General features: G+C 44.6%; 1 protein-coding gene across 1 annotated transcript in view; it reads right to left on the bottom strand.

The window, feature by feature from the left end:
* Positions 1–140: 140 nt before the first annotated feature.
* Positions 141–23,909, bottom strand: part of pwp2h (PWP2 small subunit processome component) — a 38,286-nt gene continuing 14,517 nt past the window's right edge. The window contains exons 8-21 of the mRNA XM_080422710.1: positions 22,724–22,867; positions 20,227–20,297; positions 18,766–18,902; positions 17,129–17,277; positions 15,894–16,041; positions 14,670–14,820; positions 8,273–8,453; positions 7,212–7,359; positions 6,225–6,333; positions 5,431–5,496; positions 3,823–4,041; positions 1,631–1,781; positions 1,089–1,163; positions 141–477 (exon numbers count right to left, since the gene is read on the bottom strand). Coding sequence (XP_080278836.1) covers positions 294–477; positions 1,089–1,163; positions 1,631–1,781; positions 3,823–4,041; positions 5,431–5,496; positions 6,225–6,333; positions 7,212–7,359; positions 8,273–8,453; positions 14,670–14,820; positions 15,894–16,041; positions 17,129–17,277; positions 18,766–18,902; positions 20,227–20,297; positions 22,724–22,867 — 1,933 coding nt within the window. The 3' untranslated portion in view covers positions 141–293. The remainder of the gene's footprint in view (positions 478–1,088; positions 1,164–1,630; positions 1,782–3,822; positions 4,042–5,430; positions 5,497–6,224; positions 6,334–7,211; positions 7,360–8,272; positions 8,454–14,669; positions 14,821–15,893; positions 16,042–17,128; positions 17,278–18,765; positions 18,903–20,226; positions 20,298–22,723; positions 22,868–23,909) is intronic.

The raw sequence follows: 23,909 nt of genomic DNA, 5'->3' as shown, positions 1-23,909 counted from the left end.
TGTGTGACATAGAAAGTATAAAATACAGAGAGACAGTACATGCAATGTGGCCCTCTGGAGTGAGTGGGGAAATATAGTGGCCCTCTCCATCATCAAAGTTGCATCACCACTGACGTAGACCAAAGAACACAGATGCTGTGTAAATGTGAAATCAGCAATACAAAGAGTTTATTTAAAAAAAAAATGTTCATAATCTTTCACTGAAATACAAAGAAACAATGTCTGACAGTCCGGCATTACGACGCAATCTGTCGTCTTTGATGGAATGACACTGGGTGACTCCAGGGTGCGGCCTACATGACCATAGCCTCCAAAGACGCTTCACTCATCTGGTCTGACAACTCCTCATCCTCATCATCATCATCATCTTCTTCATTGTCCCCTTCGTCATCCTCTTCCTCCTCCGTTCTCCTCTTTATCCCCCTTTGTTTGGACAAAGCCACCGTGTAGCGCATGGTGTACATGTTCCAGTCACATCTATACGGAAACACGAGACAAAACATGCTTCAAATGACCATAGCAGTGGGCAGTGGTGTAACGTAACTAAGTACATGTACTCAAGTACTGTACTTAAGTACAATTTTGAGGTATTTTTTACTTGAGTACTACTGGAATATTTCTACTCCATTACATCTCAGAGGCAAATATTGTATTTTTTACTCCACTACAATTATTTGATTTGAAACTTGTGAAATGGGACATGCTGCACAATGAGTACTTTTACTTTTGGTACTTTTATATACATGTTGACACCATTACGTTTGTACTTTAACTTGCAACAAAGTATTTCTACATTGTGGTATTGATACTTTTACTTAACCCATTGATACCTGGAACGCATCTGTGTAACTTTAGATGTCTTTGGCTATTCAAAAATAGCAGATATACAAGCTCATAGCGCGGCACCGAGTGCCGCGCTACGAGCTTGTAGATCTGCTATTTTTGAAAAATCTTGATTTTTTTTTTTTGATTTTTTTTCCAAAAAACTGTTAGGATTTAGATTTTTTTAAAGAATCGCCTCAGGTCTTAATGGGTTAAGTAAAAAAGAAATGTAATACTTCTTCCATCACTGCCGACTAGAGACTTACAGCTTGGACAGACTTTCAAAATGTCTCTGGAGGCTCTTCTGTAGGGACTGGATGGTTGGCAGCAACGCTCCAGCTCTGTAGAATAACAAGAACGCTTTTTTGAAAAGGGCGGAAAAGTTCTAATTCAAGTCAGAGGTGGGACGTTTATCCTGAATGCTAAATAAGTCATGTTACATTGAGTGTGTGTACTATGATGAAAGAAATATATTTGAATCAAAGCTATGGATGGTTTAAACCAGGGGTCTTCAACCTTTTCAGGCCAAGGACCCCTCAGCTGAGAGAGAGATGAAGCATGGACCTCCTCTATATTGTATAAAATTGTATTTCAAAAAATTTGGCGGACCCCCAGTAGTAACTCTGAGGACCCCCAAGGGGTCCCGGACCCCCTGTTGAAGACCCCTGGTTTAAGATATTTTAAGACAATATTCAATATATATATAATATATTATATTCATGTATTATACAGTGAAATATGATCACCCAGCCTTAGACAGACAGACAGACACACACACAGGACTGGGACTGGTGTTGCTTTTCCTCACCTGTTCTTGAGTTTCTGTCCATAGAGGAGGAGGAGGTTCTGGGCCCAACTCAGGTAGAACTGCAGGTGACTTGACTTCTCCAAGGAGCCCGCCACGAAACCCAACAGCTTCTCAATGTACACGTCAGGGAGGGAGCCACCCACCACACCAACTAACACACACACACACACACACACACAATAAATACGTTCAGCTAGACTTCAGACTCAGGGACGTGCAGAAAATGTTGACCCTTTAAGACCTTTATCAGAAAAATATGTTTTCAAGATCTACAAGCTCATAGCGCGGCACTCGGTGCCACGCTATGAGCTTGTATATCTGCTATTTTTGAATAGCCAAAGAAATCTAAAATGACACCGATGCGTTCCAGGTCTTAAAGGGTTTTAAGAGGGGCAGGGTCTGAAATTTCGATTTAGGGGCATCGCCTTGATATATTTCGTTAAGAAAACAGTCGATCAACAAGCTCACAACGCGTCGCAGCGCGTTGTAGATCGGCTATTTTCGGGTGCGCAACACAGCGCTCAAGTAAGTATGAATTTACTGGAGATGCTGGCATACAGCATGGATTTCTGACACAGTCAGAGAGGGCAATTATGTAATCAAAATAAAATGCTGCATTCAAGTGCAGGAGAGTAAAAAAAAAAAGACTATTCTCTTGAATGCTGCCTTCGGGTACGGCATTGCGTTTCTTTCACCATAGTAAAAGCTGCATTCGTGGTCTGGAGAGGGCACTTGCTTTTTACAGACAGGTAAAAAGGGCAGAAGCTCAAGCCCCATTTGATGCCTGTGTGCATAAATGTTCAGACTTCAAATCAATCAGTGTTTTAACTCATTCCCGGCCAGACTTATTTCTGGCTGTGTTTGCCCACTGCCAGCGATTTAGTGTTTTTTATAACTTAAAAAAAAAATTTTTTTTTCATTATGATCGCAAGTCCAATCGTTTCTAAACACACCCGCGATCCGTGCACGCCGCTCAGACAACAAACATTCCGACCGAGGCGGAGTCTCTCTCCTTCAGCCCAGTGTAAAAACCCCATGTATCGCCATGTGAACGGTCGAATCACTGACTTTTTTCACCTCGCCACAGACCTCGCTAAATCCGTTATGATTACGTGTTCAACTGTTTGTAGACACACAGGGTGGTTGTGTGAGTGGCCCAGAGAAGACATTTTCAATCGGCGACATTCCATTTTGAAGTAGTAGCAGTTTCTAAAAAGCGTTTCTAAACAGCGTTACACGGGGGAGAAAAACGAAGCTGAGAAAAGACCGTTTTAGAGGGGGACCTAAACAGGAAGCGGACGGAACCGAAAATCTTCGATTTGACGTATTTCCGTATCCGGGTGTGCTACAATGAAATGTGTCACTGCGAGAGATGAAGGACGGAAGTTTTTTCAAAATAACGTTTTTTACGTCCTAGGCAGGGAATGAGTTAAAAGGCAACGATAAAAACAAAACTTTGACAAAAAAAATAACAGCAATGATATTGAATTTAGTTTCACTTAAGTTAGATTACCATAATGAATTTAAAGATAATCCAGTGGCTCCTTCACAAATCAAACAAACTATGGTATGCTTTAGTAAATGTTTGAGGATTTTTTTTTAGGCTTGAACCTTTTGCGTTTATGAAATAAGACCATTAGGGTTTTATGGAAGACGCTTCTAAAACATATTGCTAGTTTGACCACTTCAAATGACCCCCAAAGAAATTTCTGAGGCTGTCCCTGATTTTCACTTACTTGAGTATTTCCATACTCCACTACATTTCAGAGGCAAATATTGTACTTTTACTCCACTACAATTATTTCAAAACTTTAGTTACTAGTTACTTTTCAGATATAAATTATTATATTATGAAACATACATTAACCACTTTAGCCCTATTTTATACCTAGGCTATTTGAAAATAGCAGATCTACAAGCTCACAATGCGTCGCAACGCAACGCGTTGTGAGCTTGTAGATCTGCTATTTTCAAACATTTTAGTACTTTTACTTTTGGTACTTTAAGTACATTTTGATGCCAATACTTTTGTACTTTTACTCAAGTAAATTTGGAATTCTGGACTTTTACTTGTAACGGAGTATATTTCTATATTGCAGTATTGGTATTTTTTTACTTAAGTAAAGAATTTGAGTACTTTTTCCCACCACTGCGTGTTTGTGAACACGACGGCGGGGGTCATCGCGACTCACTCTGCTGATGAGGCACCGCCTCCAGCGCCTCCTGGACGAGGGCGCCCTCGTTGAGGCGGAACGCCAGCACGATGGCCGACGCCCACTCCTGCAGCCGCAGCTGCCGGCGCACGCTGGCCGGCGTCACGTCCAGGTCCAGGTCGTAGGGGTCGAAGACCAGCGTTCCGTCCAGCGAGTAGACGAGCAGGCCCTCGGTGGTGGTGGCGGCCCAGCTACGGCCTGTCAGGGGGGGAAGGAAGCGGGAGCTAGGGGGTTAGGTGTGGGGGGGACGGTTGAGTGTGAGGCGTTTATTACACCATTGGTTCTCAAAGTTGGGGTCCGGGGACCCCCAGGGGTACTTGAGGGGGTTCCAGGGGGTCCCCAGCAAAATGTGTAAATATAGCATCAGAATAATTATGACCTTTTATACTTTGGCTATTCAAAAATAGCAGCTCTACAAGCTCGTAGCGCGGCACCGAGTGCCGCGCTACGAGCTTGCAGATCTGCTATTTTTGAAGGATCTTGAAAATGTGGGCAAATCTTTGAAACATTTTTTTTCTTTGAATATTGTTTTTAAGCGAACATTTGTAACTCAAATCTTTGCTTCAGGGGGTCCCTGGAACAATATATTTTTAGATGGGGGTCCGCGGCCAAATACATATCATTTTTGGGGGTCCTTGACATGAAAAAGTTTGAGAACCACTGTATTACACAGCAAAAATCCTCAGTGTTAACTCATTCAAACCGGGAAGGTATCCATGTCATTTTAGATTTCTTTGGCTATTCAAAAGTAGCAGATATACAAGCTGTGCCGTTTTTCACACAGAACCAGGAGATAACGCGATCCTGTGTTTTACTATGTATTTTTGGACCGCTGCCGTAGGGGTCCGGGCACCTAGGCTCCAAAGTAGCCTGCCAGCGCATCGCAGGTATGTATTCCCCATTTCCTGTCAGACTACTATCGTATCAATAAAGGCATAAAAGCCCCCAAATAAAAAAAAACGAGAAAAAAAAGCTATTTTCAACTGGGTATAACAAGCGAACGGGAATCGCAATGACATTTTTTTGGCAGTGAATGAGTTAAAGCCAAGGTCATTCAATTGTAACTTTAGAAATGTGCAAATACTCTGTATACCAGTGGTTTTCAACCTTTTTCGTGCCAAGGACCCCTAAATTGATATACATTTGGCCGCGGACCCCCATTTGAAAATGTTTTGTGCCAGGGACCCCCAGGGGCAAAGATGTCAGTTAATTTTCGCTTTAAGAAATATAAATATTCAAAGACATGCACACTTTTTCAAGGTTTCTCAAAAATAGCAGATCTACAAGCTCATAGCGCGGCACTCGGTGCCGCGCTTTGAGCTTGCATATCTGCTATTTTTGAATAGCCAAAGCTAGGTGGTTAAAATGATTGTGATGCTACGTTACCTAATTTAGCTGGGGACCCCCTGGTACCCCTCCAAGGACCACTGGTGGTCCCCGGACCACTGGTTGAAAACCACTGCTGTGAGAAAATAATGTTGCACATTTAGCTAATCAGCAGGGGACCCCCCCCCCCCCCCCAAAACTAACTTGGGAACCCCCAGTTTGGGAACCACTGCATGGGAACATGGGAACATAGATACCTACCGGTGGGAGAGAACCGCAGCGAGGTGACTCGGATCTCTGGCTTGAAGTGGCGAGAGCTCATATCACCTGTGAGGAGACATGAAAAGTTAAGTCGTCTTCCACTTCATCTGTGCGAGTGCCAAATGTAAAGTGGAGCGCTGCAGTATGCTAAAAGGGCACCATGTTGTCAACGGGGAGGAGGGGACGGTACCTTTCCTGACTCCACCTTATGCAAAGGCTAAAATGTCATTTAGATTGCATGTTATGTGTAGACAGATGCCAGGTTCATTTGTAGACCTGGCATCCTCTAGAGTGTATAGTTTCAATGTACAGATAATTGATTTTTTTTCTCTTGATTGAGCGATCTCAAATTCTGCCCGAACCCGACCCGACGTTTTCGGGGCGGGTTCCGACGTTTTCTATGCTAATTACTCGGGCCGGGCCGAGTCTTGGGTTCCATGAAGAAAAATGGAAAAGAAAATTTCAACTGCCACTAGCGGCCTCACGGTAAGGCAGACGGAAATGGCAGTGGATCGGCTAGACCGACCTTCCTAGCCCGTGTTACGGTGACAATGGCCAAAACACAATCGGAAATAATTGCCGAACGAAAATCGGCTAAAGTGGTTGTTTTCAAGATGTTTTGGCCATTTTCTCTGGAACGGAAGGTCCAATCTGTTCAGTTCAGAGCTTGTTGGATGCGTGACTTTGAGGACACTAAGAACATTATGACACCTTTTCGGGTTTTCGGGCATATGGTAATTGTTCGGGTACTCTACTCTGGATTAGAGAGCGTCTGCTAAATGCCTAAATTGTACCTTTCCTGACTCCCGGCAGGCTCAGGTGGACACCGTCACCATCGCCGGTCCCCTCGTCCACCAGGGCCAGGCTGCCGAACTCTGTCATCTTCCGCCGGTCCAGGAATTCCTGAGGACAGGAAGGAGCACAGCTACAGAGATGTCCTGGAGAGCACCTCGAGGTTGCTCTGAAGGACATGTGACATGTTCTTTAAGAACACCCTGCTTAAACATTGAATTAACTTTAATTCAACTGGTTTAAACATGTGCCGTGTAACTGTACAGGATCTGTACTTGTTGTAATTGTGGTGCTAGTTTGGTTCATTATTGGCCATTAGATCATATTAGGTCACAAGCAGCATAGTAAATTACCTAAACTTGAAATGAAATGCTGGATTCAAAGCCCTTCTGCCCATATTTTGTGCATTGACTGACAAGGGACAGGTGAATGTAATCAGACTGGAAGGTTTGCTGGTCTAGCCCAGGGGTTCCCAAAGTTGGGGTCGCGGGAGACTGACAGTGGGGTCGCAAAATTATTTTGGGTCATTAAAAAAAAAAAGAAAAAAAAACTATTAATTTTTTATTTTTAAATTCAACAGAATGGATGAAATACAACCTAAAATTATTACAAATAGTACATTTTACCATTTTAATACATTTCAAATGCGCACCGAACGTGCAAGTTTATGTGCAAAAATTACCTCCAGGTTTAGGTGGGGTCGCGAGTCAATGGCTGCCTTATTTTGGGGTCGCGGGCTGAAAAGTTTGGGAACCCATGGTCTAGCCTATACACAAATCTACAACCAAATACCACTATACACAAAATGCTACACACACACACAAAATGCCTAAAATGATTTATACTTTTAACTTATAAAGTGGTTTGTAGGTGTGTTGCCTACTAGGAATTTGTTCCATCTGGGTCTGGCAGAACCAGGTCTCCTGGTCTTGTTTTTCTTTGTCCAAACAATGCTGAAAATAAACCGAACTGAATTATTCTTCCCGTACCTCCATGGCATCAAAGGACAGGTTGCAGGAGATCTCAAACTTCTTCAGCAGCATCTGCTCCCTGATGTTGTAGATGCAGACAAACTTGGACTGACCTCCGGCCAACATGGACTCACCGTCCGCGGAATAGCACAACGCAGAGAAAGACCTGGAAAAACGCGCGCACACACACACACACACACACAGGGTTTGGATCCGGAACCGGCGCAACATGTTGTTGCTTGTAGATCTATTATTTTTGATCACGTGATCACAACAAAATGGAGCTGGTTTGGATTAGTATTATAAGATTTATAAAAAAAAATTGCATAAACAAGCCACGTTCAAATGCCCACCACTATGGAATGGATTATCGCAGCGGCACACATTTCTTTCTCCGATTCTACGAGACCCTCCTACATCGTTTAAAGCGATCAGCGGGTGGATCTTTGTGAAGAAAAAGATTCTACGATGTTTCAAAGGTTAGTGAAAACGCTCGGAATCGCTGGCAAGGGCAGCCATAGATGATGTTTAACTCTGGCAGTCAATGAGTTAACAAAATCAATAGAAAAAACAATGTACTGTATATCCAAAGATTTTCCAAAACATTTGATTAAATCCAAACCTTTCCTAGGCCTGGAAAACAGTTTTTTCTCATTTCAAAAGATTTCCAGGAAGTTCATGACCGTGGGAACATAGATATAGAAACCCATAGACATATAAAGGTAGACGCCTCCTCTGGCTCTGAAGCGTCTGCACCGAGTGCCGCGCTACGAGCTTGTAGATCTGCTATTATTTTTAAATCGTGAAAAAATATTTTATATATTTTTTTCAAAAATCTGTTAGGATTTAGAAAACTTTTTAAGAATCGGACTCAGGCCTTAATGGGTTAAGAAAAGACCCGCCCCACCTGCCTCTGATTGGCCTACCGAACCTCCCCTTCTGTGACGCACACGGAAGTTTCCAGCTTGCCCTGCTGAAGCGGCAGGAAGTGGAAGCACGGCCGAGACACGCACGCCTCAGAGCCGAAGGAGGCGTCTACCTTTATATGTCTATGCGTGGGAACCCTGACTGTAACTCACTTGCCCTTGGCGGACTGCTTGGCGGAGACTTTATCCGTCTCCTTGCGGCCCATCTCGAGGTCGTGGCGTCCGGACACGGAGCCGGTCTGCGTGGCGGTGTGGGGGTTCCAGAAGGTTATCTCGCCGTTCAGACCGGCCACGGCCAACTCCTGGCCGTCGGGTCGGTACGTCACCGCCAAGCCTGGAGAACAAGACAGACAAAGACACAATGAGCATCGGAAACACAAACAGTGCTTTGTTGGGGGTGCCCGCTGGCCTAGCGGTCCAGGCGCATACCACATTAACCCATTAAGACCTGAGGCCGCTTCTAAACATTTTCTAAATCCTAACAGTTTTTCGGAAAAAAATGTAAAAAAAAAAATTCACGATTTTTCAAAAATAGCAGATATACAAGCTCGTAGCGCGGCACTCGGTGCCGCGCTATGAGCTTGTATATCTGCTATTTTTGAATAGCCTAAAGAAATCTAAAAGTGACACAGATGCGTTCCAGGTATTAATGGGTTAAAAGGATCATATCTAATGCAGCCCGACAGCGTGTCGCGGGTTGGAATCCGACGACCTTTGCTGTGTTTGTGTTACTCCCAAGGGGCCAGCCTGACATATTTACAATGAGGCCGATACGGAAGAGAGACAGTTCATATGAATGGCCTGTATGGCGCTGTTTTACCCCTGCAGGTGTCAGAAGGAATATTCTCATTGTAAGTGGATGGGTTTTTGACGAACTTTAGACTAGATTTCCTTTCCTTAATTTTTTTTGTCATAAATACTATATTCTTCTAGTCGCTAGTTTAAACTCTCCTTTCAATCATCATTGTAGTGACGATTTCAAACAAACATTTCGCCACTCGGCTGGGTACAGGGATTATCCGTTTTTGACGCGTTTCAATGGTAGAATGTCCAAACCAAAAACTGCTGTTGGGTGAGGTTCCCATTTATTCAGTATAACAGGGAACACAGCAAGGTTTTGTCAAATGCAAAATAAGAACGGTAAAAACCGTGTGATCTCCTGTGTACCCAAACCACCATGCCATCATTAACTCATTCACTGCCATAACTTTTTTATTTTTGCGTTTGACAAACTGCCAGAGATTTTTCATAGAAAAAAAAAAGTACTCAGGAGCCAAGATACAAAATGTTTAAGTTTTAAGTTAACAAGGAAGTGGATGGGAGTCTAGATCTTCAACAAATCATATCTCCTTGGTCTTTAGGTTAAAAATTAAATAAATAAATAAGAAAAAAAAGAAAAAAAAAGATTTAAATTAAAAGTCGTTTTAGTCGTTCTTGGCAGAGGGGGCTTAAAGGACAAAAGTCGTTTTAGTCGTTCTAGGCAGGGAATGAGTTGTGGCTTGTTGCACCTGTGCCATATGAACCTGCTGGTTGCCACGGCAACCCCCTCAAGGTGAACCCGCCCACACCAGGCTTAAAGGCACAAAGGCAGAATGGCTCCTTCAATCATGATATGCGTTTGGCTAAATTATGGTCCCATTTATTCTAAAATTGACGATAAAGTAGGCTATGCTCTAGGAGGGGCGGGATGATTTGCTTGACAACCTACACAACCAATAGCATTCATTCCCTGCCCCCGCTCTTGATTGACAAGCTACCCAACCAATAGCATTGGGGATTGTTTTCCGGTTCCCTGGTCAGATGTCTGGTCTCAAGCAATAGCGTTTGAGTTCCGACGTGCCCAATGGTATATATTAAAGATGGCGGAGTGCACGTTCCTGAACAATCGGCTTCATTTACGGTCTGTAGAAACCAATGGGCGACGTCACCGTTCCCTTCGTCCATATTTATTATTTATTATTATTTTATATATTTACGGACTATGGTTACTCCCCGTCTCTCTCTCCTTGTTTTCTGTCACTCTCCACTGGTACTATGAAACAAGACCAGGAGACCTGGTTCTGCCAGACCCATAATGAAGTCCTAGTATGTAACACACCTACAAACCACTTTATAACTGAAAAGCATAAATCATTTTATAATTTTTGTGACATAATAATGATGTCATGAATAGTTCGTGACGAAAGGGGACGAAAGGGGGACAGACTTTTTTGGCTGGGGCCGGGGGACCAAGTATGGAGAAAACAGATACAAAGCCTCTGGCAAAAAAGGGAACCAGGTGAAATGGTACTGCCAGACCCCTAGTGGTTGAAATCTGAATGGCCGGGCTTCGCACGACCCTTCTATGCCCATGTATGGACAGACTTTTTTGGGGGACAGATTTTTTTTTGGCTGGGGCCGGAGGACAAAGTGACAGACTTTTTTTTGGCTGGGGCCGGAGGTCAAAGTGACCATGCCCATGTATGGACGAAACAGGTACAAAGCCTCATGTAAGCCCGACCCCTTGGGTCTGGCAAAAAGACAGAAAAGCCCCAAAAATATCTTTAAAAAAGAAAATAAACTTTTTTGCAGAGCATCATTGGGGTTCTACTTCATTCCTTCTGACCGCCAGAGGCAGTGTTTTCAACACCTGGATATTCATCGCGCGCTCGCGCATAGGTCGAATATTAATACCAACAAAGTCACTCGTGACCTGTGTACACGCCCGCCACCTATATAGGTGTGGGGTACACAGCGATCATCCTCTTTCATCTTTTCGCCTCCAGAGCGTAGGTCGATAGCGGCAGCTGCGCGTGCACGTCTCGCAACGAACACTGTTGGAGCTACGGACTACGGTTCGTCCTCCAGAGACTGCGTAGCCTGCTTTATATATTGGATACTTTGGATTACCCCGTTATAGGGGCATCGGAAAGAACCGCAGAGAAAAAAAGGAAAAAGAAAAGGAAGCATATAGGAGCTACAGCGGTGAATGGAGCTAGCGGCTGCTTGCTAGCATTGGAGCTAACGACAGTAACACCGTGAGCTTTCCCCGCTCCACCGTTGTTGTTGGACTAACTTGGAGCCATAGCTGTACATTGGCGACGGTGAGTGCATGTATTGTGATGTTTACAGACAAATAAAGTAAAAGGATTAGCGTTGAGGGCGCATCTCGCTGCCGCTTCTAAGGACGCAGCGTGTAGCCCACCGCCATATAGCCTCAGCATAGTAAGTGTTTCCCACTCCACTATTGCTTGTCGCTGGACGAAAGAAAAAGAAAAAAAAAAGAGGAGCAATGTATGACGGCTGTGACACCTGTAACATGTGCTCGGCTATTCTGGGATCAGAAGATGGCCATAACCTGTGCCCACACTGTCTTGGCGTTAGGCATCTGAGGCAAGCCTTGACGGAGGACGCTTGCACTAATTGCAGTATCATGTCTTTCGCTGAGAGGGAAGACAGGTTGGCTGCGGCTGAGGAGGACACCGGAATGCCGTCCTCAGGAATGCCAGTCTTGAGCCCTGCAAGGGGTCTCTCTAAGCGCCAGCGCTCAGGTAATGAGCCCTTAGACACCAAGAGGAGACATGAGGACCTAGAAGGAGAGGGCGGGGGCGGGTCCCCCACCCGCTCAGTGGCAGGCTCTCAGGGATCTGGAGCAGATACTCAGGGGCCTGGGACTGGGCTCTCTGCAGCTAGGGAGGCTGTTCAGCTGGCAATATCACGGCTTGGTCTTGATGTCCCCCCTGGGGAGGCCCCCCCTCCTAATGCCTTCTTCGGGCACGCTCAGCAGCCCTCTTTCAGTGTGCCAGCGTGTGAGAACTTCATCACTGAGCTTCAGATGTGTTGGTCGGATCCCAGGTCCAGGGCCAGTGCCAACCTGTCACGAGACTGCAAGGCCTTGGCGGCCATGGACAAGGCGGGAGAATATGGATTGGACCACGTGCCGGCTATGGACCCTACCGTGGCGTCCTTAATAGTGTCGCCAGATGAGGCCCTCAGACCAGATGCTCGTTGTCCACGAGCACAATGCAGGGTCACGGATGACTATCTCACCAGGAGCTACGATATAGCAGCTCGGGCGGCACGTATCGGGAATTCTCTTTCTCACCTTATACTGGCCCTAGACCAGTCCCTCCGCACGGCGGGGGGTGATGCCCCGTCACAGAGCCTGAGTAAGGCCTCACTCGCTGCTTTCGCTTATATGACCAGAGAACTTGGCAGACTGATGTCCACCCTGACTTTGGCCCGTCGCCAGGTGTGGCTCGCCCAGGCCCCATTGTCAGAGGGGTGCAGGAGGACACTCCACACACTGCCCGTCATTCCGGGCCAGATGTTTGGGCCCGCAGCTCAAGAGGCCCTGGAGCGTAGTGTTCAGGCGAACAAGTCCAGGCGGCAGTTTGCGGACTTACGCCCAGCACCGTCACCTCAGCCTAGACGCACGGGCACTCCTTACCCAGCAGCCAGGGACCAGAGCTCCTCGGGAGCCAGACGTCCCTTTCCTCGGCAGGACCAACCCCAACAGGGCCCCCAAGAGCCTTCTTTCCGGCCGCCCACAGGCAGGGCTCTAGGCGTGGGGCCCCTGCCGCCCGATCCTCTAAACCATTCCAGGGCCGGGGGAGTCGGAGGTGACTCTCCCGACCCGGGCCCCAGCCGGTTCACCCCACAACATCTCAGCCGCTGGGAAGCCTTGACTTCAGACCCTTGGGTGGTGGCAACGCTGTCCAAGGGTTACAGGATTCAATTCAGGCGTCGGCCCCCAAGTTTCACAGGGGTACGGATGACGGTGGTCGACGACCCGCTGAGGTCTCAAGCCCTCAGCCCCAAAATACACAATGAGCGTTACTCTAATTCTAACCTGCGTAGAGCAGCATACCAATGAAAATGACATGATTGAGCCTATCATTTCGCCCCGCAAGCATTCTCATTCTAGCTCCCGCATGGAGATACAAGACCCTTTCACCACTCAAATGGCCTTTCCCCCCGATATTATGGATAAACCCCCTCCATCCACTAGTTTTACGAAGCCAAATGCAAACATTTGACCAATCATGATATTCCTCTGCAGTATATCTGACAGAATATATCCCGGATAAAGGTGCAATGAATTCACCTGTAGCTGGCTTGAATCCACTGGCGTCGTTTGGCGTATGTAAATACTCAAAGAAGTTAGTGATAGGGACCTCACATAGCCGCGTTGGTTTACCAGCAGTTGGTAAATGTTCCCACACAACACCTTCAAAGACCACCTTCGGTTTCCTCTGCAGCTCTGCGATCGATTTTTGGTGGGCATCGATCTGGAGCTCAGTTTCATCGAGTCTCTTTTGGTTGACCCTGAGTATAGATTTGATTTTGTTCAGCTCACGCCAAATGTCTTCGTGCACGGTCATATTAGCCTCAACGTTGTTTAGACTTGCCTTGGTGCTGAAATTCATATTCAGGGTGCCCGTCTTGGGCCATGGTGGTGATGCAGCGAGCGTGGCCACCAACATTAACATCCATGGCAACCACACGACTAGCAGCTTAACCCGTGCCATCTTCTTGACAGCCCAATCTGTACTCCTCCACAGAATGTGAAACATTAGGCCTCGGCGCGTCTGGTCTGTCCTGTGTCGCCAGGTGATATTCTGCTGAATATTGTTATTGCGTCTTGAGAGTTCAATATTCTGTCTCTACTATTGGTAGTTAATAACGAGACTGCTGTCTTGTCCTCGTGTCACGTTTAAGTATCGTGCAGAAGGGGCGGCGTCGTCATACCCCTGATCTCATCGGGCCTTATATGGAGCATGCATATCTCCCTGTATGGTGCGTTACATCAGTGGTTCTCAACCTGTGGGTCGGGACCCCTAGGGGGGCTTTGAGATCCCAGGTTAAAAAAAAAGGAAAAACAGCGCCCCCAGCGTTTTTCACTTCTGCATTTGACTCTGGGGGTAACACATAAATAGAAGGTGGCCACAGGAAACAGTTTCGTTTGGTCTGCCCTCAGCCCTCCTCTTCCGGTGGTGCGCCTATGTTTTCACTACTTTCACACTATGGGTCGTGACCCAAAGTGGGCTCGCTGGGAAGGTGGCGTTGGGGCCGCGCAGTGGCAACCAAAAAATAATACTTTTTTTTAATGCTGAGGCACACAAAGTTATTTACGGTAGTTCATAAACCATTTCTTAGGAACTATGTTCAATATGAGCGGGTGGCTTAACCCTTTAAGACCTGGAACGCATCTGTGTCACTTTTTTGATTTGAGCTAAAAAGCATTATTTTACACTTTGGCTATTCAAAAATAGCAGATCTACAAGCTCATAGCGCGGCACCGAGTGCCGCGCTATGAGCTTGTAGATCTATGTAGGCTATGTATGTATGTAGGCTTCACGTTGAATAATCGAAAAATAGTCGCCAGGGCTGTCCAATTTTCGAATTTGATCATGGTCAGTTTCTGGCATCCCTAATATATTTCGGCCATTTGAAAATAGCAGATCTACAAGCTCACAGTGCGTCTTTTTTTGAGTGAAACCACAAAATGGACGCAGAGCTCTCTCTCTCTCTCTCTCTCTACTACTACTACTACTACTAAGAAACTTACAATCTGCAGTGAGCTTCAGCGTCTCCTTGGCCTGCCAGCTGTCCATCATGTCCCACAGTCTGACCGTCTTGTCCCAGGACGCACTGGCCAGTATGGACCGGACCGGACTGAAGCACAGGCTGCTCACCGGCCCCTCGTGGCCCCCGAGTACCTACACAGTTACATTATGGTTATAGAGCAGTATCGGTTATAACACATTAAGACCGGGAACGCATCTCTGTCATTTTAGATGTCTTTGGGCTATTCAGAAATAGCAGATATACAAGCTCATAGCACGGCACCGAGTTTGTAGATCTGCTATTTTTGGGGGGAAAAATCATGAAAATCTTTGGTTCTGGGATATTCTACAAATGTCTTCTAAAACAGTTTTCTTTTTTGTGTCAAGGACCACCCAAAATGTTATGAATTTGGCCACAGACCCCCATCTGTAAATATTTTGTTCCAGTTTGCAGTACTGATAGCCTGGTAAACCCTCCCTCCGGAAAATCTCATTTCCATTTGATTTCAGGAAAGAGTCTGGCTTGAAGGCTTGTATGGGCGTTTCTAGCGCATTACCAAAAAACCGAGCCTATCAGCGTCGTCGCTCATCGTTCTGTGATTGACAGCGAAGGTTGGCCAATCAGGTGGCGAGTTCGAGTGAGCCCGAATGGCACCGAGTGCAGCCGACAAAACACGAACGGCAGCCATCTTTTTCTGTGCGCTATTTTCACCGCTGTTTTAGAACTTCAAAAAGCTCTCAAACTTCTATTTTGAGGCACGGAATTTACTTATAAGATATCGTTTGGATAGAATTTAGTTGTTTAACTTCATATATGTGGTCAATTAATCATGACAGAGCCTATTTAAAAATAAAAATGTTGAGAACCGGCAGGGGCGGGCAGTGACACGCATGTATCCGAATAAGGCAACCTATTTTGGGCATGGCCGTCTCAAAAGTCCCGTTGCGTCACATTAGTCTGGAAGTGGTAAAAATGCACTGGCTGAAGTGGGACACTGCTGATTGGCTGAAGGGGTTGTCAGTCAACGGTATTACTCCCGCCCAACTCCAGCCCATAGCCAAAATTGCAGAATGGGCGATCATGCCAGACTCACTCCTGAAATGAATTACAAATGAGATTTCCGGAGGGCTACAGGCTACAGTATTGATACTTCCACTGCCGACCTATTATGACAAAACCTAGCGAACTGAAAGGCCCCGGGCCCCGGTTTGTTGCTTTTCTTCACCTCCAGTAGCCGGCCGGTCTGCATGGACCAGATGAAGATCTCGAAGGAGTCCTGGGCGCCGGCGCTCACCAGCTCCCCGCTCACGTCTACAGCCAGGCAGGAGAACTGGGCCGGCCGCGGGGACGTGAACGTCCGGAAGTTTCGGTACCTGTAACACACACACAGTAGTGTAAAGTGACTGGAGTACATTTACTCAAGTACTGTACTTAACAGAGTACTTCTACATTGCAGTCCTGATACTTCCACTGTCTGCCGACATATTTTGCCCACATTTTGCCCTCTCTGTGTAGAAATCCATGCCGTACATAGTTGAGCGCTATGTTGCGCACTGCAAATTAGACGATCGATCGCAGCGCGACACGTTGTGAGCTTCATTTTGTTTCACTCCATTATTCAGTCTGAAAGCCCTCTCATAGACCATATTCACACGGCGGCCATGTTGCTATTAAGTCAATGAAGTGCCACCCCGGTTGCCAGGCAACGGGGTGGCACTTTCAATGTTAAATTCCAAAATGGCCGCCGTGTGAATATGGTCTATTGCAGCCGTTTTCTGAGATGGGGGGGGGGGGGCGTGGCCAAAATGGGACTCTTTAGCGATTGATTGATACTAGATTATCCCAATCCCGATTGGGGCCGGGACGCCGGTTAGATTTTCAACTGAGAAAACTCCGCCTTCTACAGCGTCACCAGACCCTGAATGCGAAGCTAGCGATTTCAGGGGCTGGAGCCAGGCTAGGTTGACACCACTATGTCAACCAACACGCATGCTATGGCTATCGGAATCGGGAAGGAAAAAATGCACATATCTAGGCCTGTCACAATTATTACATAATAGTCTAGTCTACTATTTTTGCATAATCGTCATAATCAATTCCAAAAAATGACATTTTCAAAAAAAGCTAAAATAGCTTATAGATCTGCTATTTCCACTATTAATGTTTATTTTTAAGTATAAAGTAATTAAATATGTGTCATTTGTCAAATCTGCCCTGTGCAACTCTTGTTTACGAAAGCTAAATGCAAAACAGAAATATTATTTTTATTCATAATGTTCCATAAATTTTCAACGACAGAAACACAATTAAATCGCAATTATTTGAGTGATAATTAATCGTCGACTTAAATTTGTAATCGTGACAGCCCTACGCGTATCTCGGTAAAACTACAGGATCCAGGACAGGAAAACAACAACAACCCCTCCCCCCCCCCCCCACCCCACCAACCCCTACCCCTACCTGTGGAGGTCGAAGGCGCGGACCGTGCCGTCCAGGGAGGCACTGACGATGACGAAGCCGGAGGAGGTGAAGGTGACGTGGGTGATGCTGCTGGTGTGCTCCGTGAAGGTGACGAAGCACAGGCCGCTGTTGGTGTTCCACACCTTGACCTGCGACCGGGCGACACACCAGTCATCTTAAGCCATTAACTCTCTCAGTGCCAATGAAATAAAAAAATATGTTCATACTGTGCCAGCATTTTTTTTTTTTTTTTCAAAGTAAAAAAAAAGTGCTTAGGAAGCGAGACACAGACTTTTTCAGTTATAAGTTAAACAAAGAGTGGATGGAGCTGCAAATCTTCAGATAATGATATCTTGGGTTCTAAATCTTTTTTTTTATATATATATTATTATTTTTTTAACTCTGGACTTTTTGTTCTGGCGCTGAGGGCATTCAGAAAAAACTCGGGATATCTCGTTGTGTGGCACTGAGAGAGTTAAGACCTGAGGCCGATTCTAAAAAATGTTTTCAACTGTTTTTTTGAAAATAATGTAAAACTTTTTTTTTCACAATTTTCCAAAAAATAGCAGATCTACGGCGCCACGCTATGAGCTTGTAGATCTGCTATTTTTGAATAGCTAAAGAATTCTAAAATGACACAGATGCGTTCCAGGTCTTAATGGGTTAAAGCTTTACGATGACACCAGCATGGTGGTGGAATGCACATGTATGACATACTGTAGCTGTAGGATGCACCTCCGCTTCCCCCAATACTCAAAAGAGAAAATTCTGCATACCGTATGCTCTAAATACAGTTTTTCTATGTTAAACGATTAGTCACCCCATGGAGACTTGAATTCATGGATATTTTTTTTGTCGCATTCCTAAGCCAAAAATGTGATGACCGGCAGCGGTTCCGGTAGGAGACACTTTTTGTGTCACCAAATTATTGGCTTAGGAATGCGACAAAAACAAAAAAAATGTCCATGAATCTGTCTCCATGGGGGTGAACTATCCCTTTCAGATGCTTTATATTTGCCATATATTCTCACATAATCGTTAATACGTTGGGGATACTGCAGAGAAGCCTACATCTGGTAACACAACCGATTCAACATCATATCTCAAATGTACTATGTGCTTGTTCTATCATATATCATTGGACAAACATATTTGTCAAAAGAAGAATACATTTTTGTCTTGAATTATTCGTCATTAACCCATTAAGACCTGAAGCCGATTCTACATGTCTCCTAAATCTCAACAGTTTTCTGAAAAACGTATGTTTCTATATCAGTGGTGCTCAATCTTTTTCTTGTCAAGGACCCCCAAAATGATATGTATTTGGCCGCGGACCCCCATCAAAATATGTTGTTCCAGGGACCCCCCAGAAGCAAAGATTTGAGTTAAAAATGTTCGCTTTAAAACAATATATATTCAAAGATTTGCACACATTTTCACGATTTTTCAAAAATAGCAGATCTACAAGCTCGTAGCGCGGCACTCGGTGCCGCGCTATGAGCTTGTAGATCTGCTATTTTTGAATAGCCCAAAGTGTAAAATAATGCTTTTTAGCTCAAATCTAAAAATGACAGTTCCAGGTCTTAATGGGTTAAGACTGAGATAGATGCAACAAGCAGACAGGATGGAACACTCACCTTCCCGTCATCCCCTCCCGTGGCGACGTACATTCCGTCTGGCGAGTACGCCAGGGAGGCCATGTTGTTGAAGTGACCCTGCTGTTTGAAGATGTACGACTCACTCTGCCACTCCCACACCAGCAGCTGACCCATTCCTGAGCAAAACACAACAACAAAACACTAGCAGGCGTCTAAAAGGTCCCGCTAGCAGCCTCTAGAACAGGGAGTCTTCAACAGGGGGGGCCAGGACCCCTAGGGGGTCCTCAGAGTTACTACAGGGGGCCACCAAATCTTTATATGAACTATAGGAACTTAAAGAAAAAACGACCGAAAATGTATTAACTAGTGCTGGGGGAAAAAAAACGTTCAGTGAACGAATGAGTTTGTTCATGTTCACGACAATGATCCGTTCAAATGATCCGTTCAAATGATCCGTTCAAATGATTCGTTCAAAAGCGCTATTTGTGAAAAACAACACAACCGCACCGCTGTCTGTCTGTCGCGGGAACAGCCCGCCCTCCTGTCCTGTGTATGGGGGGGGGGGGGGGGGGGCATGAACAAAAGCGTGAACAATAACAGTTTCAGGAAGTGAACGGGTTCGTAAAAGCAAAGAAAAAACATTGTCATTGTAGTTCTTATGTATTAACCACTTGAACCCTAGCATCCCTATTCTGGGGGTATCATTTGCCAAAAATAGCCGATCTACAAGCTCACAACGCATCGTGAGCTTGCAGATCGGCTATTTTCCGTGAAGTGGTTTTGGTGTAGAGGGGGAAACAGAGCTTCCACGTACAGAGCCGAAGGTCAAGTGATGTCTGAAAATACACATTAACATGAATCCAACACCGATGGACGAAGCAAGTCTATGAAGCCATCTATGAAATGGTTTAATTTGCAACACAACTTTATACAATATGTAGCGGGGGGGGGGGGGGGGGGGGTCCCAGCTTCATCTCTCTCTCTCTCTCAGCAAGTCCTTGGCCTGTAAAACGTTGAAGACCCCTGCTCTGGAGCAGTGGTTTTCAACCTTTTCCGCATCAAGGGACCCCCAAATTGACACATATTAGCCCACGGACCCCCATTTTTGAAAAGATGTGCCAGGGACTCAACCATTTTGATTTCTTGGGGGTCTTAATCTACACTGTATCATCATCCTTAGTGTTCCAAATGGACCCGTTAGGGTCCATTTGGTTCCATTTGTACACTCTCAGAGTTACAGACACGTATAAGGGTCAATTTGGTTCCTAACTATTAATTTGGCTGGGGACCCCCTGGAACCCCCTCAAGGACCGACCACTGGTTGAAAACCACTGCTCTAGAGGGCTTCCATTTTCAGTGGAAGCCAGCGAAACAAAGCTAAAAAGTGATGCCTGGCACTTGTTTAACTGGATTTAACTGGATTTTTTTGTTTCCCACCGTTTCCCCCCCCCCAAAAATGTCTGTGCTGTACAACGCAGGAAGAAACGCAGTGATTCATACCTGAACAACCAAAGCCGATCCAGTCCCCAGAGTAGTTCATGGTCACGGTGGCAATTCTCTGGTCAGAAATACTTGAGGGACATACAAATGTGTTTCGGTTATTTCAAAAACAAAAGGTCAAAATACTAAATTAAATCAATCAATCCAAATAATACTTAAGACTAACGAAGACCGGGAACGCATCCGTGTCATCTTTAGATTTCTTTGGCTATTAAAAATATTGCAGATCTATAAGCTATGAGCTTGTAGATCTGCTTTTTTGAAAAATCTTGAAAATGTGTGCAAATCTTTGAATATATATATATATATATATATATATATTATTTTTTTTTAACTCAATTTTTATTGGAACAAAAGATTTTCAAAAGACAGATACACATACACGAATACAAGACAGAACATAAAAGTGGGGGGGATAAAAACAGAAACAATAAAAAAAGGATAGTGCAAAAAACAAGAAAGACAACAAAAACGATTAGGCTGCAGTCTACAATTGTTAGTTATTTTTCTATTACATATTGGTTATACATTGTCCATGGGCTGAAAGAGACATGACCACTTTTCCCAGTATTTGTGTGATTTGTCCTCTTGTAGTCTGAGTATGAATATATATATTTTTAAAGCAAACATTTGTAACTCAAATCTTTGCTTCTGGGGGGGTCCCTGGAACAAAACATTTTGAGATGGGGGTCCGTGGCCAAATACATATCTTAACTCTCTCAGTGCCACGCCCCGAGATATCCCGAGTTTTTCCCGAGTACCCTCCCTGCCAGCACGAGAAATCCCGAGTTTTTACTTTTGACTGTGGTCGCGCTATTCTGTTTATTTTTCATGATCACTTTCGCTTCCTGACTCCTTCAGACTCATTGGGTTCCGGTTTCATGACGCAGATTCCGTTTCCGGTTCTAATTTTTTTCCCGCGGTCATTTTCGGACAGAATAGGGAAAGTCACGGTTTTTCACACGGTATAAAAAACGAACGGAGAGGTCCACGTCTACTCTCTTTGGTCTGGGTGACGATCAGTCATCGTCGTCGTGTATCACATCGTAATTTAGCCCGATCAACGATTGTCGAAAATGTCAACATCCGGTTATGACCGGATGTGACGTCAGCCTGTTTGGGAGGGGGCGAGTGAGCCAGCGAGGTCATCAATGTGTCGATTTGTTGCTCTCTACTGGTAGAACTGTATTATGGGTTTAAAAACCCAATCAGATCATATATTTGAATGAAAAATTACAAAATTAAAAAAAAACGCAAATTGCTGGCACTGGGGGAGTACTTTATGAAAATACTCTTGGCAGTGAAAGAGTTAAAATGTTTTCTAAATCCTAACAGTATGTTGCTATATCAGTGGCGCTCCAACTTTTCCATGTCAAGGACCCCCAAAATGTGTATATGTATTTGGCCGCCCTGCGAGTATGATGACCGTTGTCGTTGTGTGAACATGGTCAATTAGTGGTAGGAGTAAACATGTACAGAAATGAAAACGTTTCAGGTCAAATCTCCCCACTGCAGGTACATTTCCAGTTGTAATGCCCTTGTGCAAGGCACTATAACACCATGTGCTGCTCACCCACTCGAAGTTACTAAGTGTCCAGTGGTGGAAAAAGTACTCAAATTATTTACTTAAGTAAAAGTACCAATACTGCAATATAGAAATACTTTGTTGTTACAAGTAAAAATCCAGAATTCAGAATTTACTTGAGTAAAAGTACAAAAGTATTGGCATCAAAATGTACTTAAAGTACCAAAAGTAAAAGTACTAAAATGTTTGAAAATAGCAGATATACAAGCTCACAACGCGTCGCGATGCGACGCGTTGTGAGCTTGTAGATCGGCTATTTTCAAATAGCCTCTGTATAAAATAGGGCTAAAGTGGTTAAAGGGGTAGTTCACCCCCAAAATAACTTTTTTTCTATTGATTACTGACCATCTGGAGCCTTGAATTCATAGATATTTTTTTGTTTTTGTCACATTCCTAAGCCAATAATTTGATTATAATAAATGTGTCCCCATTGATTCCGGTAGGAGACACAAATGCATTTGTGTCTCCTACCGGAATCAATGGGGCTAAATTTATTATAATCAAATAATAAAGGAAGGAATGCGACAAAAACAAATAAATATCCATGAATTCAAGGCTCCATGGGGTGAGTAATCAATAGAAAAAAAGTTATTTGGGGGGTGAACTACCCCTTTAATGTATGTCTCATTATATCATAATTTAGATCTGAAAAGTAACTAAAGTTTTCAAATAATTGTAGTGGAGTAAAAGTACAATATTTGCCTCTGAGATGTAGTGGAGTAGAAGTAAAGGTATTGGAAATTGGAAATACTCTAGTAAAGTACAAAATTGTACCTAAGTACAGTACTTAAGTAAATGTACTTTGTTACTTTCCACCACTGCTAGTGTCAGCTGAATGTAAATGTAAATGCACACGTGAATTAAACTCATGTTCACTTGAACTGAGGACATGATTGTGGGACCCCCCTGTACCTGAGGGAGTGAATCAGGTTGAAGTCTGGGAGCTCGTGGAGGTGGAACACTCCGGAAGCGAAGCCCGTCACCAGGATGTGTGTTTTCTTGTGGAAGGTGGCGGCCGTCAGGTCGTTGAATTCTCCCTCCTTGTTGAAGAAATGTCTGAAGGAGCAGAGGTAACATGCATTGGTGGGAAAAGTACTCACAGAGGTAAACATGCATTGGTGGGAAAAGTACTCACAGAGGTAAACATGCATTGGTGGAAAAGTACGGTACTCAAATTTTTTACTGAGCAAGACACCCTTAACTTCTACTCGGGCCCTGTATTAACACATTGATTGCCAGAATTATTTCAGATTTTTTGCATTTTCATGCCAGGGTTTTTACATTGAAAAAAAAAAGTACTCAGGAGCTGAGATACAACATTTTTAAGTTTTAAGTTAACAAGGAAGTGGATGGGAGTCTAGATCTTCGACAAATCATATCTCCTTGGTCTTTGGGTCAAATAAAAAATGTTTTCCTAAAAACGAGTTAACTTGATCTAGGCAATCAATGTGTTAACAGTACCCACTGCTCCTAGTAAGTAAGTAAGTACATTTTATTTATATAGCACATTTCACAGAGAGTCTCACAAAGTGCTTTACATACATCAATAAAAACAAGGGAACCAGGAGACCTGGTACTGCCAGACCCCTGGTGGTTGAAATCTGAATGGCCGGACTGACATATGACGTGTGTGCAGAGGAAAAGAGGGACAGGACAGGAAAAGAGGGACAGACCGACAGACAAAGCCTCATGTAGGGCGACACGTTGGGTCTGGCAACAACAACACAAAACAAAAAGGCTGTACAAATTTCTCTCAGGTGGGATAACAACACGGGTAAGGAAAATCAAATCATGTAACGACAACAAACGCCTGTTCAAATAGAAGCGTTTTGAGTTGGTTTTCAAAAATGTCAACCGAAGCTGCATCTCTCAGGACTTGGGGGAGAGCATTCCACAGTTTGGGGGCTACAGCTTGAAAGGCCTCGTCACCCTTGGTTCTAAGGTTGGTGTTTGGGGTCTTTAACAGACCCTGTTCCGCAGACCTTAGGGCCCTTTCTGGGACATAGCGTGGGACCAGATTGGTCAAATAACTTGGAGTGGTTCTCCTCCTCCCCTCTCCTCACCTCACCCCTCTCCTCCCTCTCTCAATTAAGATTAT

The sequence above is a fragment of the Gymnoscopelus braueri genome (genome assembly GCF_963280865.1).
Source record: "Gymnoscopelus braueri genome assembly, chromosome: 24".
Lineage (NCBI taxonomy): Eukaryota > Metazoa > Chordata > Actinopteri > Myctophiformes > Myctophidae > Gymnoscopelus > Gymnoscopelus braueri.
The sequence above is the reverse complement of the archived record's forward strand: the minus strand, read 5'-3'. Positions and strand labels throughout refer to the sequence as shown.